Source organism: Notechis scutatus, chromosome Z, assembly GCF_049901735.1.
Source record: "Notechis scutatus isolate UNSWTSFEM ecotype Mainland chromosome Z, rNotScu1.2, whole genome shotgun sequence".
Taxonomy (NCBI): domain Eukaryota; kingdom Metazoa; phylum Chordata; class Lepidosauria; order Squamata; family Elapidae; genus Notechis; species Notechis scutatus.
In genome coordinates this window covers 112,405,778-112,427,714 of record NC_142025.1, presented here as the reverse complement: position 1 = coordinate 112,427,714, position 21,937 = coordinate 112,405,778, and the positions used below count along the sequence as shown (strand labels likewise).

The 21,937-nt window shown below is 38.4% G+C and overlaps 2 protein-coding genes across 2 annotated transcripts; one reads left to right on the top strand and one right to left on the bottom strand.

The window, feature by feature from the left end:
- Positions 1–1,526: 1,526 nt before the first annotated feature.
- Positions 1,527–2,459, top strand: LOC113424163 (olfactory receptor 6X1-like). Its single transcript, XM_026685765.1, has one exon. The coding sequence runs from the start codon at positions 1,527–1,529 to the stop codon at positions 2,457–2,459; it is 933 nt and encodes a 310-aa protein (XP_026541550.1).
- An 18,227-nt stretch (positions 2,460–20,686) lies between these two features.
- LOC113424165 (olfactory receptor 6X1-like) lies at positions 20,687–21,637 on the bottom strand. Its single transcript, XM_026685767.1, has one exon. The coding sequence runs from the start codon at positions 21,635–21,637 to the stop codon at positions 20,687–20,689; it is 951 nt and encodes a 316-aa protein (XP_026541552.1).
- Positions 21,638–21,937: the final 300 nt, after the last annotated feature.

Here is a 21,937-nt window from a genome sequence, read left to right as displayed (position 1 = left end):
CAGATTGTCTTCTCTATGTTCAGAAGATAGATTTTTCATCATACAGGGTAGAAGGGCTATGCCTAAAAGGGGGAGAATGAGCCATCATGTACCAGTGGTTTGTTGGTGGCTACCTACATTTGCTTCATGAAGAAGAGGGGATGCCCAACTCAGTTTTGTTGGACATCAAGCAACAACAAGCAGCAATTATTTTGAGAATTTGAATAGACCATTTACCAGAGGTTATAGGAGATAAATCCAAAACCTCATCCAAATGAGGCATCTCTTCTTCTTTGTAGAACCCTTCCTTCAAAGTGCTCTTCTGTACTGCAAAATCTTCCCTACACCTAATGTTTAAAAGCCTCTGTTATAAACTTTTAAGCATTAAACTGAATAATGTTCAGCTTAAATGACATACTCAAATAGAGACACGTCCAAATACTAAACAAATATGTATTTGTTTACTGTGGATGAAGGACACATTAATTTAGTTCTTATGAAACCTGCCAATGCTTTCCATCAATTATTCCTTATCAATATCCTATAAAGTTTCCTTTATCACTATCCGTACAATATAAACAAAATCATTTCCATAGGATTTAGAGAAAAATTGAATGGTAATAGGTCCTTATGAAAACATGAGCTGGGTGTTTGTTTGTTTGTTTTCCTTCTCTCTAGTTTTCAAATTCAGTTCATTCTCTCTAGTTCTCAAATTCAGCGAGTATATGCTGTCTCAGAGTGATAAACATTATCAAAAGCCAGCCAGTTAATGAAATCTGTATGAGTTGGAACAGGGAGAGGACACTTGTCTTAAACAGAACTACTGCTGAAAGTTATGCAAAGTAATTCAGTCCAACCATTCCATATAAATCTTTGTAAATTCTGCTTCAATACCTCATGACTACTTTCTTCAGTTTTACAAAGGAATTATTATTATTGTCATTTGCCCCTCTATAACTGTCTGATTTGGTATTGCAACAAAACAATATCTATAGACCCCTTACCTCCTGGACATAAACAGTTTCAACTTCTTCCCTCAAGATGATGCAATAAATGTAATCAACAACAGACACAAGAACAGTTTTTTCTCCCATGCCATCATTCTGCTAAACAACTAATTCCCACAACACTGAGAAACTACCTAGTAGGCCTGTATTACTATTATTCTTTTCATCTTTCCTATTACCCATTTCCTTATCTTCTTATGACTATAACTTTGTTGTTTGTATCTTATGATTTTTATTATTTATTTTATTTAGTAACCTAGTATGATTTATGTTGATTGCTTATTTAGTATCCTATCACTAAGTGTTGTATCTTATGATTTATGAGAAATGTATTTCATGAAGATTATGATAATGATTTATCACTTGTTGCTTGTATGTACAGTAGGAGGCTATGCCATGGAGACAAATTCCTTGTGTGTCCAATAACACTTGTCCAATAAATATTTCTCTTCTCTATTCTACTCTATTTTATTTCCCCCCCAAGTTTTATTTATTTTATTAATATGATATATAAAATTCATTGTTTTAGGGTAGAACAAGATGTCAAATGCTACATTTATTACTGAATTTGTTCTTCTGGGATTTTCTGAATTATATGAAGTGGACCTGGGATTTTATACTCTCCTACTTTTGATGTACCTTCTGTCAATTGTAGGACATTCCTTAATCATCATAGTGGTTTCCATGGAATCTAAGCTCCATACTCCAATGTATTTCTTCCTCCTCAACTTTTCCATGGCTGAGATTTCTTCCACAACATCAGAGATACCAAAGATGTTAGTCAATAGCTTCTCTGGCAAAAACACCATCTGCTTTGCATGTTGCATGGCCCAAGGTTTTGTGGTCTTCACAATGGGAGCTGTGGAGTTCATCACCCTCATGATCATGTCTTTTGACCGCTATGTGGCCATCTGCAAACCTTTGCATTATCAAACCATTATGACTAGTGGACTCTGTATCAAACTGTCTTTGCTGGCATGGATTGGTGGGTTTGGACTCATATTTCCTCAGTCAGTCATGGTGTGGACGTACCCCTATTGTGCGCACAATCTCATTGATCATTTCTTTTGTGATGTTGGTCCAGTTTTGCAGTTGGCTTGTGCTGACACAACTATTATTGAATTTGTAGGACTCATATATGGAGCCGCTATCATGTGGGGTTCTTTTGGATTTTCCCTGATTTCATATGTCTGCATTATATTTACTATAACTCAGATCCCTTCTGCCACTGGGCGCTCCAAAGCCTTTTTCACCTGTGCCTCCCATCTTACTGTTGTAACTATTTTTTATACAGTGCTGATGATTATGTACTTGAGGCCTTCAACTCATGGATACAGCCAACTTAACAAAATATTGTCTCTTTTCCATACGAGTTTCATACCCATGTTAAACCCTTTCATTTACACAATCCGGAACAGTGACTTCAAAACAGCTCTGTGGAAAGCAACAACAAAAATGAAGAGGAGATGCTAATGGTGCGTGACACTTTATATGTCTTGCATTCCCTCTATTCCTTGTCCTGAGCAGAACTCCCTTCTTATTCTGACCTAGGCTTCCTTAGAAAGAATAAAGCACAATCTTAATCCTGGCAAAACCTCTTTTATTTCCACAGCTGTGAGTTACATTCATTCACAGCAGACCAGGCTTAACAACAGTCTTTCAGGGAAGTGTTTATAAACACCCATCTTATCACACTTGGAATGTGACCAGAGAACTAATTGCCAGATGCAGGGCAAGGCCAAACTTGACACAGAGTCAAACAGAACTTTTCAAAACTTGAACTGACCAGATGAATTAATTGCTTCCTGCAAATTTCACATCCTGTTCACTCCTCTTTTATGTCCTATGGGAGGGGCCAATCATCTCCAAGGTGTGGCCTTACTCCTGAGTCGACCCTGCTTTTTTAATTGTTCTTGTCTTCTTCTAGCTCTGTACATGCGCAGGCTGGGAACCAGTTCCATAAGCTCCCCCACATCACTGCTGTCTGAACCCAAAGGCAGCTGCTGACTGCCAGCCTGCCCTGGTCCCATCTCTGCCTCTGATGCAGAGTCCTCCTCTGTATCTTCCTCAGGCTCCGGACCTGGTCCAGATTGTCCCCAACCTCCTCACTACTGTCCAACTCTTCTGCCAACTCCATCAGCTGCTGGCGGGCCACATCACTTCTTTTGTCCTCTGTCTCCTGTAATATAGTGGCGTGCCATCTATTTGAACTAAAACTGATGATGTTATTAGTTTGGGCAATGAAATGTTTGCAAGAAAACAAGCAAGCTCAGAGAGCACCAAGGTGTCAATGTATATGGATGTATGAATGCTCCATGAAACTGGGTTATAGCAAACATAAATATCTTGGTTATGATAATGAGTTGCTTCATAGATGCATGCTTGCAGAGGTTTGTGGTTCTTTATGTGTATCTTTCTAAACTTTTTCTGCATTTCAGTTTCTCATCCTGGATTTACAATGGGAGAAAGAGATGTTAATCTTTTATTAGGGGAATGAAGATGTCAGCATTCCAACTAACCAACTCCAAACCAATAGACAAACATTTCTCAAAGTTCCATTTTATTAGAGTTGTCATAGTGGCACATCTGGGAAAACCTGAATTTGAGAGTTCCGGGTTTTCCCTTTCCGAAAGAAAATCAAAAATCCAACCCCTGCATCCATCAGTCCATCATATGGTCCAATCAAATGTTGTCCCAACTGGAGACATACCTCCAGTCACTCCCCTGCAGGTGCAGAGCAACAAGTCCTTGACTCTCTGAGAAAGAATGTTGTTGGGTCTAATGTTTTACCTCACTATGAAATCCCTCCTCCCAAATTCCCAGGCACTGAATGTGGCAGCCTCGAAGCTTCCAAGTAAAAAAATGGCTTCCAAGGCTGACAATAGAACTGGGAACTGTACATTCCATAACTAATCCACAATCTCTAGTTCTCCAAAATTCTATCCCTAAAAATGTTACCTTATTGGATAATGACTTCAAGATAACACCCAAATCCAAACCCAAACAGCATCAAGGACTATGCAGTTCAATATATTCTGAGCTACATATATTCAGATAACAGACAGATAACAGACAACAGATAATCAGAGTTGGAAGGGACCTTGTAGGTCATCTAGTTCAACCCCTCACCCAAGCGAAAGACCCTACACTATTTCTACAAATGGCAGTCCAATCTCTTTTGAAAAGCTTCCAGTGAGAAGCTCCCACAACTTCCGAAGGCAATTTCTCTTTCATTGGTTGATTATTCTCACTGTCAGAAAATTTCTCCTTATTTTTAGGTTAATTTCTCCTTAATCAGTTTCCATCCGTTATTCCTTGTCTGGCCTATAGGCGCTTTAGAAAATATCTTGACTCATTTCTCTCTGTGGCAGCTCCTCAAATATTGGAAGACTGCTATCATATCTCCCCTGGTCCTTCTCTTCTGTAGACTAGCCATGCCCAGTTCCTGCAACCATTCTTCATATGTTTTATTCTCCAGTCCCCTAATCATCCTGGTTGCTCTTCTCTGCACTTTTTCTGTTCTCTTCTATTGGTACCATTTGATATTCATCCCATTGGAACTTTCAGCAAGCAATAAACTCAATGGGAGATCACATGATCAAACCAAAGAGGAATCAAGCTTTGGCCTTCCTGCCCATCACAATAAAGCACTCAAAGCAGTTCTCATCTATTTCTTATCTGTATCATGGAAGCTCCAAAACAATTTTTGACTTGGTAGGATATAAGGAAGTCAGCCCTTGAGTTTTCAACTCAGCATGGCTGGTGAAGCAAGTGTGTGACAAAAATATCAGCTTCTTTGTGTACCCAGATGTGAAAAGAAGGAAATCTAGAGAGCATTTGGCTGACTCCAACTCTCTTCAAAGGAGGAACTGAAAGTAACCATGGAAAGAGGGGAGGAAAACCCATCAAAAAGATATGCTGGGCCTCCTACAAGATATTGTACAGGAACACTTCCAAATTCAGTCATTGTGTATCTTGCACAGTAGTAGGTGGCAGTATCTTCTACTTTTAGAGCATCTATCCTTAGCTGTGCTGTCGAACCATGGGTGGACGGGGTAACACGGCCCTTAAATTCATTGGCAGTGTATGTGGTATATCCAGTCCTGAAGGATGTGATAAAGACAAGCTTTTTGCCATTAGATTGACGAATCCAGCTCAGATGGTGGTCATTGATATCATATCCTGATACTGTGCAAGTCAGAGTAATGGATCTCCCTGGAAGTGCCAGTGCTTCAGGAGGCTGGGTCAAAGTAATAGTGGCAGAAACACCTATTTAAAAAGAACAAGATAAAGACATTAAAAGGTTACAAATGCAGAAAGATAACAACAACACATCACTTCTTTTCTGAATTCATATTCTGTCCATATGTTCCATCTCACCCAAGATTCAATACAATATGAAAAATCTCATGATTTTTCCAGATGTGGGGATTTCAAACCCCAGAAGTCACCAGTGAATAAGGATATTGCTGAGAATTCTGGGAGTTGAAGTCTGTACAGTTAGAAGTTGCCAAGGTCGGACAACACTATTAATAACAATTTTCTGTTTTAAATTACTTACCAGCAGATCTATGTGGGGAAGATATTTAAATCATGGAAAAAGAAGAAGTGGGAACAGGAAGCCTTAGATTTGGGGAGGGAAAAATTGGTGACTTTTTTTTATTTATGAAGAATTACACACTGGAGATAAGACCTTTGCTGTATTTTTAAATTTAGTTCCAATTTTTATTTCATTACAATGGAATCATACTATTTATTAATATATTAAATAAATATATTAAAATATTAATATAAATATATTAAACTGACAAAATGAAACATGGTTACTCACCAGCCATTAAGAGCAAAATAGCAAGGCTAATATAATTGAAGTACTTCATAATGTCAGGTGGATCTTTCCTTTGAATTCGGGGACTTAATGTCATCTATTTGAACAATTGGAAAGTTTGACAGCTAATTCTTATATAATCCATGACATGAAAATTAGTTTGCATTTCAGAAATGTTCTTCCTCCTCTCATTTGAATTTTATATCTGTCTCTCTACTTCTACGGCATTTTTTTCTCATAATAGTACAGAAACAAGAACTTCATGATGTTAATTGCTGGTTATTATTTCTTTCTATTACTTATTATATTCCATACTCTAGCCAGTTCTCATCTGGTTTAGCCTTCTAACTTTATACTTATATGTGAATATATGTAAAATAAATATAAGTTTGTTTAAGAAGAAAGAATAAAATACATGTTTATTTATTTATTTATTTTGTCAAGCAATTATTAGATAACAGGTACAAGTATAAACATGGTTATGAATACATGAAATGGATATGAATAAGAAAAAAAGAAACAATAGGACAGGGATGGTAGGCATGTTGGTGCGCTTATGTATGCCCCCTACAGACCTCTTAGGAAAGGGTTGAGGTCAATAGTAGACAGTCTAAGGTTAAAGTTTTTGGGGTTTGGGGAAGAAACCACAGAGTCAGGTAGAGTATTCCAGACATTGACTACTCTGTTGCTGAAGTCGTATTTCCTGCAATCAAGTTTGGTGCAATTTACCTTGAGTTTGTATCTATTGTGTGCTCTTGTATTGTTTTGATTGAAGCTGAAGTATTCATTGACAGGTAGAACATTGCAATATATAATTTTATGTACTACACTTAGATAGAACCGAAGGCAGCGTAGTTTTAGGTTGTCTAGGTTTAAAATTTCGAGTCTGGTGGCATAAGGTATTCTTCTATGAGTAGAGGAGTGGAGGACTCTTCTTGTAAAATATTTCTGGACTTTCTCAATTGTATTAATATCAGATATATAATGAGGGTTCCAGATTGATGAGCTGTATTCAAGTATTGGTCTAGCAAATGTTTTATATGCTCTAGTTAGTAGAATGATATTACCAGAGAAAAAGCTACGCAGGATTAGGTTAACAACTCTTAATGCCTTTTTAGCTATGTAGTTACAGGGGCTCTAGCACTTAGATCATTTGAGATAAGTATTCCAAGGTCCTTGACAAAGTTTGTGTCAACAAGATCTTAACTATTCAGCTTGTATTTTATTTTCTGATTTTTTTTGCCAATATGTAAGACAGAGCATTTATTTGTTGAGATTTGAAGTTGCCATTTGTTTGACCATTCTGACATATAATCGAGGTCTTTTCAAGGGTAGCAGTATTGTGCTCAACATGCAAATGACTGACTGTTTAGTGAAGTGGACAAAAATCTGGTCTTTGTCCTTAAGACCAGTCCTTGAATTCATGGTAGGGTCAAAATTCACACAACAAGCATGTATTTATGATGATTGCAGCATCTCGGGTGATGGAATCAGTATTTGTGATTTTCCCAGATGGCTTCCAACAAGCAAAATCAACAGGGAAACCCAAATTCACTTTGCATCCATGTGATTCACTTAGCACATTTATCATTACTACTTATGTACTGCCTGACTCACAAATTGAAGGTGATGAAGAAGAGAAAGAAGAAGAAGGGGAGGAAAAAGAGGAGGGGGAAATCAGGAGGGGGAGGAGAAAAGGGGATGGGGAGGAGGAAGGAGGAAGGAGGAAGGAGGAGGAGGAGAAAGAGAAGGAAAATCTTTAATTTGAAGGAAACTTGATGATCCTGTATTCATTTTCTTCATAAAATAGGGGGATTTTATGGCTAGTATCATAGTAATTCTGTTGAAGAGAAAGGACTACAAGCCAACACAATGTCTCCACCCTTCTGTCATAACCAAAGGATAGCCCAATAGTTAAGACTTTTTGCCTGATTTATTGCTCAAACTGTGTTCAGTGAACTCTCTTTGAAGTAGGCCTGAAAGAAAGGGGAGGTGGGAAATCACATTTAAGAAATATTCTGCTGAATGCTTGCACTCTCAAAATGAATTTGGTACAAAGGAAGTATTGTTCTGTTTTATTGTGGCAATCCTCTTGCACAATAATAAATGGCCGTATCTTGAGCCATCAGTCCATCAATCCTCAGTTTGCTTGTAGAACCAGAATTGGAAAGGGCCATCCGTCCCTTAAATTTATTAACAACAATGACTGGATCTCTAGGTCTAAAACCACTTATGTAAACAAGTCCTGTTTCAGTGGGTTGAGTTGTCCAATGTATATGATGTTGATTAATATCATATCCGGAAGCCAAACATTCTCGGGTTACAGAAGTACCTGGAACTGCCGTTGCTGCCATGGGTTGAGTTAAAGTAGTGGATTCCAAAGAGCCTGCTAAAAGAAATATAAGATAAAAACAAGGAAGCAAGGCATTTTGTTTTAACTTTTAATTTAAAAAAAAAATCCATTAAATTGTCTTTTTTCCCCTACACCCCCTAGGTTTTGGCCTATCATTAAAAATCATGTTAAATCCATATGCTGTCCCAATGAAAAAAAGCCACTGTATATTGAAAAAGATTTTGGAATACTGGAGAAAAGATATCTCCCCACATTCCTACACAAGCTTCTATGACTGTTGTCACAGAATCAAAAACAAAGCTTTAGCAATTTCAATAGGTAAATAAAGGTCTCAACTGAGAATTATGGAATCTGAATTCAGAATTTCACAGGAGTTACAGTTGTATAGATTGTTTAGGGTAGTTCTAAATTAAAATGGTGAAATCCAAGCAACAAATGAAAAAGTCAGGGAGATTAACCTTATCACAGCCATCTGCCATTCTGCTCCAAAATTCTGTATTTCAGAGGGATAACAGGAAATATTTTCATACATAATAATTAACATTGAATATCAAAAGGGCAACCTGCTTGGAAAAAAAAATGATCATTGATTGTTGTTGTTCTCCTTACTTAGAATTAGAGATGTTCCATCTTATATCAGGTTGGTATAGTTTTACACAGTACCTGTAGTTGTTACTCACCAAACAAACATAGAAGAAGGAAGTAAATGTAAAAAAACCAGCCCATCTTGTAATAATGATCCGATATTACAAGTTATAAGGAAGTTATAACTTAAGTTATAAGGAAGACATATTTACAATGGCCAAATCACTGGAGCATTTGCATGTTCTTACCTACTCCAGGATGAGCAAATAATTTTGCATTTCAGAAATTTCCCTTCCTTTCTTGGTTCCTGCCTATCTCCATATGATTCTGGTCATTTGGAAATAGACAGACTACTTTGGAAATTTGGAAATACACAGAAAACAGAATCACTATTAACATTACTTGGGCAGAAGGGAAGTGCTTCTCTTCCCCTTCTTACTGTTCTTGTAGGCCTCTCCCTCAACCTATCCTTCTGAGAGGAGGAGCAAGAGCAGGAGGAGGGGGAGGAGGAGGAGAAACTTCAATTATATTTATCAAAGTACAGCTATGGTGCAATTGAGCTTAGATCTATGTTTTATTTTATTTATTTATTTATTTATTTATTTATTTATTTATTTATTTATTTTTATTTATTTATTTGATTTGCCAATTGTTTACAAGATAATAAGTATAAATGTATACATAGTTGTGAATACATGAAATGGGTACATATAAGAAAAATAAAAGAATAAGAGAAACAATAGGACAGGGACGGTAGGCACGTTGGTGCGCTTATGCACGCCCCCTACAGGCCTCTTAGGAAAGGGGTGAGGTCAATAGTAGACAGTCTAAGGTTAAAGTTTTTGGGGTTTGGGGAAGAAACTACAGAGTCGGGTAGAGTATTCCAGACATTGACCACTCTATTGCTGAAGTCGTATTTCCTGCAATCAAGTTTGGTGCGGTTTACTTTGAGTTTGTATCTATTGTGTGCTCTTGTGTTGTTATGGTTGAAGCTGAAGTATTCATTGACAGGTAGGACATTGCAATGTATGATTTTATATACCATGCTTAAGTCAGACCGAAGACAGGCGTAATTCAAGGTTTTCTAGTTCTAGAATTTCAAGTCTGGTGGCATAAGGTATTCTACAACGAGTAGAGGAGTGGAGAACTCTTCTTGTGAAATATTTCTGGACTTTCTCAATTGTGCTAATATCAGATACGTAATGTGGGTTCCAGACTGATGAACTGTATTCGAGTATTGGTCTAGCAAATGTTTTGTATGCTCTGGTTAGTAGTGTGATATTACCAGAGAAAAAGCTACGTAGGATTAGGTTAACAACTCTTAATGCCTTTTTGGCTATGTAGTTGCAGTGGGCTCTAGCACTTAGATCATTAGAGGTGAGTATTCCAAGGTCCTATACAGAGCATGGGTCATCAACAAGATCTTGACTATTCAGCTTGTATTTTATTTTCTGATTTTTTTTGCCAATATGTAAGACAGAGCATTTATTTGTTGAGATTTGAAGTTGCCATTTGTTTGACCATTCTGATACATAGTCAAGATCTTTTTGTAGGGTAGCAGTATTGTCTGTGGTATTGAACAGCTTTACATCATCAGCGAAGGGAACGCAATTGCTCTTAATATGATCACAGAGGTCGTTTATGTAGAGTATGAAGAGAGTTGGGTCCTAGAACACTGCCTTGGGGAACACCACTATTGACAGGTACTGGATTTGATAGGACGCTCCCGATTTTGACCATTTGTTGTCTGTTTGACAGGAATGCTTCTATCCAGTTATTCAGTTGTCCAGAGATACCATAGGATTTTATTTTTAGGAGTAGTTTGTCGTGTACCACTGAATCAAAGGCTTTACAGAAGTCTATGTAGATTGCGTCTATTGCTTTGCCCTGGTCGAGTTGTGTCGTCCATATGTTTTTGCAGTGTAAGAGTTGCAGATTACAGGATAGTTTTTTTCTGAAACCAAATTGTTTATTGGAGAGTAGGTTATTTGTCTCTAAGTGGAGGATGATGGATTGGTTAATAATTGATTCCATGACTTTACAGGTGACGCAGCATAAGGAGATTGGCATAAGGAGATTGTCGAAGTTAGCCATATTTAGGAGGATGAGAAATTCAGGTATTTTATTCACGAGGCTTCTTGCATTGAGTAGTTTGCATTTAAGGCCGGGCAGTAGTTGGAATTGAGGTAGTTGGGGGCGTGCGTGCCTAGTCTTGGGTGATGGTGGATTGGTTGAGGTAGGGTTGTGGTTGAGGGTAAAAGCTGAGTATTGGGTTGCGTGGCTTACTTTTGATACAGTCAGCATGGTAGTCAATGTACAGGTCCTTCTCTCCATTGTCAGTCTCTTTACTCTCTAAGGCCAGAACAACAACAGTGAATAGAAAATAATGGGATAGAATGTTGTTCAATACATAACTTATTAAATTCTAGGTCTTGCAAGGCATTCCAATCCAAGCAATGGCACAATTGACACACAAAATAAATCTGAACCTTAACTTTATAACTTTCCAGAAGCCCTAAAGTTGGTCAATGGTCAACTATAGATACACATCTGGGCATTGAATATGATCATGGTTTATCTATCTCTTAATTTATTGATCTGAATATTTTCAATTGTATAATTAAATCCATTATGGTTTACTTGTTTGGGCTCCCAAACATTTATGTGAATTTGAGAGGTGCTATTTGAGCATTTGGTTAATTTTAAGACCTAGTGATGTTTGTTATTTCCCTTTAGCAATTTAGGGACATTTGACTACTCACATTTAAAATATATATATATATGAAAAAAAATCACTTTGGTAATACTATGAAGATAAGTCACTAATGCTGTAGTCATCATCAAGTTTCATTACATATCCTGTGAAATGGAATGGCTGAATTTTTTTTAAGTTGTTTTTTTTCTTAAGTGTTCCAACCTTTGGAAGCTGATCTCATAAGAAGTAAATCTTATGGCTCTAGTTCTGCAAACATATTTCTGTTACTTATTTAACAGATGGTTTCAGTAGAGAGATGCCACAAAGACAGTTTCAATTGAGCAGCACTGCTGAAGAACATTTCCTTTCTGATACGTAAGATTTGAAACCACTGCTTATTTCAAACCACAGTTTCTGTTTAAAATATATTTTCTCAAGCACACGATCTGGTTTTGAGCAACAAACTGTATAAAGTCCTACTCAACAAACTGGAATAGATTCAAAGAAGGACCATGAGGAGACAAGTAATGAAGTCCTATGGAGAGAAACCGGAAGACCTGATCATGTTTCATTTTGGAGAAGAATGCCACCTAGAAGATGGCTTGTTCTTTGTCATTCCAGAGTGCTGGGCGTGAACTCATGGATTTAAGTCAGAGAAGGAAAGATTCCCATGAAATATTGGGGAAAAGTCACAATAATAATACTTTGATGATGGAACCTCTCATCCAGAAAGGTGATAGTCCTAATTCAAGAAAACCTGGACAAATATATACATAGGGTTTTTTAAAAAATTGGATTCCTACACTTAGACAATAGAATAGAGCCAGAAGGGACCTTGGAGGTCTTCTAGTCCAGCCTCCTGTTCATGCAGGAAAATCTATAGCATCTTAGACAAGTCCAGTCTCTTCTTAAAAGCCTCCAGTGATGGAGTGCCCACAATTTCTGGTGGCAAGCTGTTCCACTGGTTTATTGTCCTCACTGTTAGGAAGTTTTTCCTTAATTCCAGGTTGCTTCTCTCCTTGATCAGTTGGGAGTCTTCTTTTTCTTTCTGCATTGTTACTTTTCACATGCATGCTTTGATCATTGATTTGAGTCTTGTGAGATGTGGCTATTCCAAAAACAATAACAAAAATGGAGAACAACAAACACACTCTAGAAAAAATGTGTGGGTGTTTGTGGCCATGAGGGTTCATAACAGATTAACAGAGTTGGAACGGGCCTTGGAGTCCAATGCTCTGTCCAAGCAAAAGAAATAAAGGAAAAGAAAAAGAAAGAGAAGATAGCTAAGCAAGAAAGGGAAATTTAATATTTTGTTGTCTCTTTAAATCAGGGGAATCTTGAGACTTGGCAATTTTAAGACTTGTGGATTTCAATTCCCAGAATTCCTCAGGCAGGCAAGGATTCTGCCTTCTTTCAGTTTTTTCTGCTAGGTCTGAGTCCCTTTGGTCGAAGATGATGGACCTTATAGCCCCAAACATCTGCAGAACTCAGCTTCTGGTTGAGTTGCATTTTAGAAATTGCTTATTTTAGTATCTAAGTCGTGTTTAGTGACTCTTGGCCTTACTCTTAGAAGAAACACTCAATGTTAATATTTCTAAATAGCAACCATGAACCTATGTGAAGGATGTATGTCTGTGTTTTATTTTTTACAGTTATAATGTACACTGAAGATGGTATTTAATTGTATGAGGTGCAATGACAATAAAATAAACTAACTAACTAAAATGCAGCTGGATTTTAAGCTATGTGGATGGAAAACTTTAAAAGCAAGAAGAAATGGAAGGAACTTGAGTTTCATGTATCACGATTGAGTGAGGGCCCCATAACTTTCGTTTCTCTTCTTCTCTTTCTATTAGCAATAGAAAACTGCTTTCTTCCATGGATCAAAAGTCACTTTCTCTACCTCAGTCTTGAATGTTCTGCCTTGCATGGTGCGAGAGCGCCTCCAAGCGCTTTGAACTGAAACAGCAGCCAAACCTCCAAGGAATGAAACCCACCAGCAGCTTACTGAAACCGAGAATGGTAGAAAGAAGCAAAACAATAAATACAGCCCAACAAGTAGTTCTGATACTTGCTGTGGTTTTGTGTAAGTTATAATAGTCTGATTTTTTCCCATTAATTTTTCCTCTTAAGCTTCTGCTGCCATCAAGTGGTTAACGTGAAATGTGACATGAGTTCATTTTTGTCATCAAGTATAAGGACAGAGAGTATGTAACCTGCCAGATATTGGTGAATTAAATATTCACTTCTTAATTGACTATAGAGTTGCTAAGAACTATAGTTCAATGACTTTTGGAGGACAACAGAATCCCCAAACCTGCTATAATGATGAGACTTTGGAAAAAGTTCAAATAAGAGCAACTAAGATAATTAAAGGCCTTGGAGACAAAAAAAAACATATGAAGAACAGTTGCAGGAACTGGGTGTGGCCACTCTAGAGAAAAGAAAGACCAGGGGTAACATGATAGCAGTATTCCAGTATTTGGGAGGCTGACATAAAAAGGAGGGAGGGTCAATTTATTTTCCAAAGCACCAGAGACCAAGACAAGAAACTGTTGGAATATCCATATGGGTTCAGTTACAAGAGGGAAGAAAGACACTGGAAACATGGAGACTGCTTAGAAGGATGGTTTTAATGGTGGACAGGACCACATTGAGGTCCTGGGCAAAAAAGAGCACATGGGTGACAGAGGGAGAGAGATTTATAAACTTTGTTGGACTTTGAACTTTGAACTTGTTTCCTGTTCTTTGGCAAGAAATGTATCCTGATTGATTGTCAGAGTCTCATGGGGCCAGGCAGGAGTAACTTTGTAGGTTGTCTTGAGTCCCAAGCTTGGTTGAATTTTGCTGGGTGATGTAATGAAAAATTGGAGAAAGCTACGTTTTTTATTTTAAAAAAAGATCCTTTGCTGGTAATTGAAATGCAGGCAGTTCTTGACTAACAACTGGTCACTTGGTGAGCAGTCAAAGTTATGATGGATTCTCCCTTAATACCCCCCCCCCCCCATAAAAGTTACTTACAACCCACTTTTTGGAAGTGTTCATGTTTGCCTCCTGCAGTCACATGAACACAATTTATGATGTTTTCACCAGAAATTAGTGCTTGTGTCCGGCTTCTTGTGAAAAACACCTCGTAAAGAACAAAGAGTTTCCCTTAATGAGCATGGTGTTTCTTAACAACCCTGTATTCATTTAGAATAGAATAGAATTCTTTATTGGCCAAATGTGATTGGACAACACAGCAAACGACCCAGGAAATCACAGCACAAGACCAAGGATACCACAGCAATAAAACTCACAAGGTCATCACATAACCCATTACCCAAGCCGTTACAACACAGGAGGCTAATGGAAAAGAGATCAAAACACAAACGACCCAGGAGATTACAGCATAAGATCCAGGATATCTCCACAATACAACTCTCAAGGCCATCACACAGCCCATTATACCAACATCAACTCCATCAACCAATTTGATTTGATTGAGGCAGCAGCGCAGCCAACCAGCCCAGCACACCAGCCCCCCACAGTATTTATAGAGAGAGACGGCAGTTCCAATCACACACTGCTTGCACTGGCACGAAGCCGAAAGCACCAGCCTGAGGATGGCGAGTGGGACCTTGCCAAAACGTCGCCAAGATACTCTTAATCTTACACAGGAAAAGAGCCGAACACACCTAGACCTACATATATGTGTGTGTGTGTGTGTGTGTGTGTGTGTGTGTGTGTGTGTGTGTGTGTGTGTGTGTTTTCTTAAGTTTTCTGGTACTTACATGTATGGCCTTCAGCTTTGTTCGGGTATTTTCCCACGTCATTATAGTTGTGCTTTTAAAGTTGTAGCAACGTTTCGGCAGAATCTCATCTGCCATCATCATGCTTCTGTGTTGTGTTTGTCACAAACACACAAACACATAGATAGACAAACACAATACAGAAGCCTGATGATGGCAGATGAGATTCTGCTGAAACGTTGCTACAACTTTAAAAGCACAACTATAATGACGTGGGAAAATACCCGAACAAAGCTGAATACCATACATACATATATATATATATATACTCTCACTTTCATGTATCTTTTCTTTCTTTCTTTCTTTCTTTCTTTCTTTCTTTCTTTCTTTCTTTCTTTCTTTCTTTCTTTCTTTCTTTCTTTCTTTCTTTCTTTCTCTTTCTTTCTGGTCACTTTTCTTTCTGTCTTTCTCTGTCCCTCCCTTTTTCTTTGTCTCTTTCTCTCTTTTGTTTTCTTTTCTGTCAATCTCAACTGCTTTTGTTTCACTGATCGGAATTCAAAATGTATTTATCGTAAGAAAGGAAGCAAATGTGTACGAAAAAGAAAACAGGGTGGGTTAATGTTCTGTCTTTTTTTATGCCTAAAAAGCTGTATTTTAGAAGCCCAAAGTTTAGCTGCGGGATGTCAGATTTCTCTACTTAAATTAAATAATGCCGGGTTTTAGTCCCTTAATTGAGCCCAAACAACATAGATTCTGCACAGGTGATGATTCTATTAAAAAACATTAGTGCACCTGACACATAGACCCTAAGAGCTATCAATAGAAAGTCCATGCTCAGAGATGGCATTTTATTAAATTTATTTATATATAACATTGCCTTGTTATACTTCTTTTACCCACACGAGGTCCTCACTGTACTTTACAGAACCACCAATCAAGGAAGCAGTTGGCCCACTAAGGAGAGAAGACTACAAGGAAGTAACAGGCAACAGAGAGAAAGCAGAGCTGCTTAAACAGAGGTGGTATTCAGCAGGTTCTGACCAGTTCTGGAGAACCTGTAGTGGAAATTTTGAGTAGTTTAGAGCAGTGGTCCCCAACCTTTTTTGTGCCAGGGACCAGTTTCAAGCACAAACACTTTTTCAAGGACCGGGGGAGAATCCGAGTTTGGTGGTTTGCTTGCAGACGTTTCATTACCTGACTAGGTAACATCTGATGTTGTTACCTAGTCGGGTAATAAACGTCTGCCAGCAAACCACCAAGTTCAGGAGCGCCTCGGCCCTGCCTCCCTCAGCCCCATCCCTCAGGTGTCTCCCTCCCTCCCTCAGGTGTCTGCCTCGTTCCTCTCTCAGTCGCTCTCTCACTGCTCCACCAGCCCTGGAAGAAACTGCTTCAAAGAAGCCGGGGGTGGCTTTTCCTGTCGTCGCAGCTCCTCCGAAGTGCCCGTTTACGCCCACCCGCCCGCCCGTGCGCGCGTTCAATCCACAGTGCTCCGTTCTGCCTGCCTGCCTGCCTTCTTCGTTTGGAGCAGCTTCGGCTGATAAAAAGAGGCGAATAGTTATTATTCTCAGCCGAGGCTGCTCCGAAACGAAGAAGGCAGGCAGGCAGGCAGAACAGAGCACTGTGGATTGAACCGCGTGCGGGCGGGCGGGGTGGGGGTAAAAACGGGTGCTTCGGAGGAGCTGCAGCAACAGGAAAAGCCACCACCACCCTGCTTCTTTGAAGCAGTTTCTTCCTGGGCTGGTGGAGCAGCGAGAAGCGACTGAGAGAGGAACGAGGCGGGAGGAAACCGAAGCCGCTGAGCCAGAGAGCAGGACAGGCTTTGGTTGCTTCCTCCCTCCCCTTCTTTCATTTGTGTCCTTGATCCCCGATCCCAGCAGCATTCACCGAAGGCGAAGAAAGCCGCCATTTTTTTAAAAAAAAATTCTTTGCGGCCTGGTACAGAGTGCTCCACGGACCGGTACCGGTCCACGGCCCGGTGGTTGAGGACCCCTGGTTTAGAGAATTGGCAAATACCACCTCTGACTAGCCCCTATTCTCTGAATCAATTCTCTGCTTCCCAAGTCCCAGCTGATTGGCTGAGTCTTCTTTTGTTGCCCTGCACAGGAGAACGGAGCTGGAAATCAGGTTAGTGGGGTGGGGAGGGAATGGGATTTTGCAGTAACCTTCCCCCAGAAGTGGGGAGGGAATGGGGATTTTGCAGTATCTTTCCCCTGCTATGCCCACCAAGCCACGCCCACAGAACTGGTATAAAAAAATTGAATGCCACCACTGTGCTTAACTCATTCCTTGTTTCAGTCTTTACACAAAAACAAACTATAGCTCAACTGATCAAAAACATACCTGTAATAGACAGACCAGAAATAAAAGTTAAAATAAGCACACAAAAAAAAACATATTCTAGACCAAGACATGTCTATTTGAGTAGAATGTATATTGATTTTTCTCAGTGTGTCTAGAATAGACATGATTTGGACATCACCAGAATTAATATCTAATATAAAAGAAATGCAGATCAAAACAAGTACCTGGGCAGACCACAACCTTATACACGTTATATGGAGGGGACAAAAAAAAAGAAGCCAAGATGGACTGTGAATGCATTAATACTGAAAGAAAAGGAATTTATTCAATTTATTCAAAAAAATGGATTTTTTTCTTTAAAGAGAATAGAAAAGAAGAAACTTCATGGCAAAATGTTTGGGATACTACAAAGGCATATATTAGAGGACTAATTATAACAAGAAAGAAGCATAGAAGCTAAAAGATGTTGGACAAAAATACACATATGGTTGGAAAAGATGATACAGCAACATATTGATTTAAAATGGGAAATATTTTTGTTGGGGATTATACCTGAAATATATAATAAAGAAAAGCTATACTTAATCATTCATGTATTGATTGGAGCTAGAATTGTATTTGCACAAAATTGGAAAAGTGAAAAGATTCCAACAGATGAGAATGTGATCAGGAAAATATTAGAATGTGCAGAAATGTACAGGCTAACACTTGCAATAAGGAAAAGGAACAAACTGAATATTATTTAGTATGGGAATTGTTTTATCAATGGCTGGAGAATAAAAATGGAAATTAGAAAATTTAAGATCAGTGAAAAATAGTAAACGTGAATCAGAATTAAATATGCCAAGTATTGTTATCATAATTAGATACATTATGTGTAGTAGTATGAAGTAAGAATAGAATAATGATATACCGTGTTTCTCACAAAATAAGGCCGGGCCTTTCTCTTTTTTTTTTGAGCCCCCCAAAAACGGCTAGGATGTCTTTTCGGGGGTGAATTAATTTCTTCCCCCCTGTGCACCAACGCCGTCTCCAACAACAGCGTCCGAGTCGCTCCTGCTTTTCTCCCATCACCGTAACAACAGGAAAAAAAGATTTTGAGGTACCTGAGAGCGCCGTGCACTGCGTTTTGGTTTAATCCCGAACGGCTGGGTGGGCAAGAGAAGTTCAGGTGGATACCAAGATTAAGCGATGCTGAAAATTGTCAGCTTGCACCATGCATTCCCAACTTGTTGATGATCCAAATTCCATCTAGGACCTTGGAATACTCATCTCTAATTATCTAAGTGCTAAAGCACACTGTAACTACATAGCCAAAAAGGCATTAAGAATTGTTAACCTAATCCTATAAATAAATAGCTTTTTCTCCCATAATATCACACTACTAATTAGGGCATACAAAACATTTGCTAGACCAATACTCAAATACAGCTCATCAGTCTGGAACCCACATCACGTATCTGATATTAACACAGTTAGGAAAGTCGAGAAATATTTCACAAGAAGAGTTCACTCTTCTACTTGTTGCAGAATACCTTATGCCACCAGACTTGAAATTCTAGACCTTGAATTACGCCATCTTCGGTCCGATCTAAGTATAGTATATAAAATCATACATTGCAATGTCCTACTGGTCAATGAATACTTCAGTTTCAACCATAACAATACAAGAGCACACAATAGATACAAACTCAAGGTTAAATGTACCAAACTTGATTGCAGAAAATACGACTTCAGCAACAGAGTAGTCAATGTCTGGAATACTCTACCTGATTCTGTGGTTTCTTCCCCAAACCCCCAAAACTTTAACCTTAGACTGTCTACTATTGACCTCATCCCTTTCCTAAGAGGTCTGTAGGGGGCATGCCTACCATCCCTATCCTATTGTTTCTTTTATTTTTCTTATAAGTATTCATTTCATGTATTCATAACTATGTTTATCCTTATACTTATTATCTTGTAAGTGATTGACAAATCAAATAAACAAATAAACAAACAAACAAACAAACAAACAAACAAATAAATAAATAAATAAATAAATAAATAAATAAATAAATAAATAAATAAATAAATAAATAAATAAATAAATAAATAACTTTAATACTGACAAGCATCTTCAATGCAGCTTCGGTTTTATGTCCAGCTCTGAAACCCAACTGAACACTGGTAACATATTTTATCCCAAAGAGCATTTGTAGAGGCTTCTCAACAAAGCTTTCATCAAATTGGTGGGTGGGAGGGAAAATGTTGCCTTCCACTTGGATGTTGTTCGCTCTTTCTTATTTGTTAAGGAAGGCAATGTGAAATAACTGATACAGATTAAAATAGTTGGATGGGACCTTGTAAGTCAGCCAGTCCAACTCCCCTCCAAAGCAGACCCTACACCATTTTTGACAGATGACAGTTCAGTCCCTTCTTGAAAGCTTCCAGTGATGAAACTCCTCCAACTTCTGAAGGCAAGCTATTCCTTTGGTTGATTGCTCTCACTATCAAGAAATTTCTCCTTATTTCCAGATCGAATCTTTCCTTGAATAGTTTACATTCATTATTCCTCATCTGGGCTTCAGGTGCCTTGGAAACTAGCTTTAGCCCTTCCTCTCTGTAGCAGCCCCTCAAATATCGGAAGACTGCTATCATGTCTCCCCTGGTCCTTCTCTTTACTAGGCTAGCCATGTCCAGTTCCTGCAACCATTCTTCATATTTTTTAGCATCCAGTCTCCTAATAATCCTGGTTGCTCTTCTCTACACTCTTTCTAGAGTCTCAACATCTTTCTTATAGTACGATCACAAAAACTGGATGCAGTATTCTAGGTATGATCTTACTAAGGCTTTATAGAGTGGTATTAGTACCTCATTGGATTTTGATTGTATCGCTCTTTTAATGCAATTTAGGATTGCATTGTTTTTTTGGCCGCTGCTGCATACTGTTGGCTCATATTTAATTGGTTGTCCACTAAGACTCCAAGATACCTCTCACAGTTACTGCTATTAAACCTGGTTTTATCCAGTCTATATGTGTACTTTGGGGTTTTCTTGCCTAAGTGTAAGACTCAATTCAAGTATAAGATCTAACTCAACAATCTTGGCACACCCCAACATAGAAGAATCCTTCAAAAGACAGAGAAGGTTCACATTTCATGTACAAGAAATCTATTACAAATGGGATCTCTCCCATTTCTTTTAAATGCGGGTTAGGGTTGGCAATAATTAGAAATTTCGGAGACCTGGAACCATTCTTTCTATGATTTTTGATGCAGAACCTTTCACCTCATTATTCCTAATGCTGTAGATGAAAGGATTGAGCACAGGGGTGATGAAAGTATACAGTATGGCAACAGACTTCATCATACTAAAGGAAGAATTTTTGACAGTCGGTCTTAAGTAGACAAAAAAGACTGACCCGTACAAAAGACTGACGACAACCAGATGTGAAGCACATGTCGAAAAGGCCCTCTGCTGTCTGGAGGTTGAAGGCATTCGAAGAATAGTGTATAGGATGAAGAGGTAAGAAATGAGGGTGAAAATCAGGGAGGACAAAATGACAAGCACAGCAACAAGGAAGCCAAGGGCTTCAATGGGATGTGTATCTCCTCCTGCAATTTTCAGCACAGGTCCAACATCACAATAGAAATGATTGATAATGTTGGAAGTGCAGTAGGGTAGGTTTGCAATCATTGCTACCTGGCAAATTATGGATAAAAATCCTCCAAACCAGGCTGCTATTGACAGTTTAAGGCAGACCCTTGAGGTCATAATGTTGGTGTATCTCAAAGGATAGCAAATGGCTACATATCTATCCAAGGATATCAAAGTGATGATAAAAAATTCAGTGACTCCAAAAAAGAAGTAGAAGCACAATTGTATCACACAGCAATAAAAACAGATGGAATTATTAGCAGAGAGATAATTAACCAGCAGCTTGGGTATAAAGACCGTGGTGTATCCAATGTCTTTTATAGAAAGGTTGGTAAGGAAGAAATACATGGGCTTCTGGAGATGTCGGTCCATGATTACTATCAAAATGATGAGCCCATTGCCTATCAGACTCAGGATGTAGAGCAGAAAGATGCTGGCATACATTATACTTTCCAGTCCCAAAACACTTGCCAATCCAACAAGAATAAATTGAGTTGCTCTTGTGCAATTGGTCAAATTCATCTTCCCCTTTTATCACCAAAAGAGAAAATGTGGAATCTTCATTCAGTCAAGGTTTCTGAAGATCTTTTTCAGAAATACACTATTTCAAGAGAGAGAACACAAGACTTGATTTTAAAATCAAAATAACCAAGACTTAGCCAAACCTGTAAAATCCTCTTTCAGAAATTAGTATTATGAGTTCAACATGGAGAACATAACAGTTAATTTATATATCAAACAAAAACAAAGTTTGTGTGTAGCTATAGTAGCTGAAATTAAATACATATATTTGATTATCAGTTATGAGGACTAAAGGCCTAT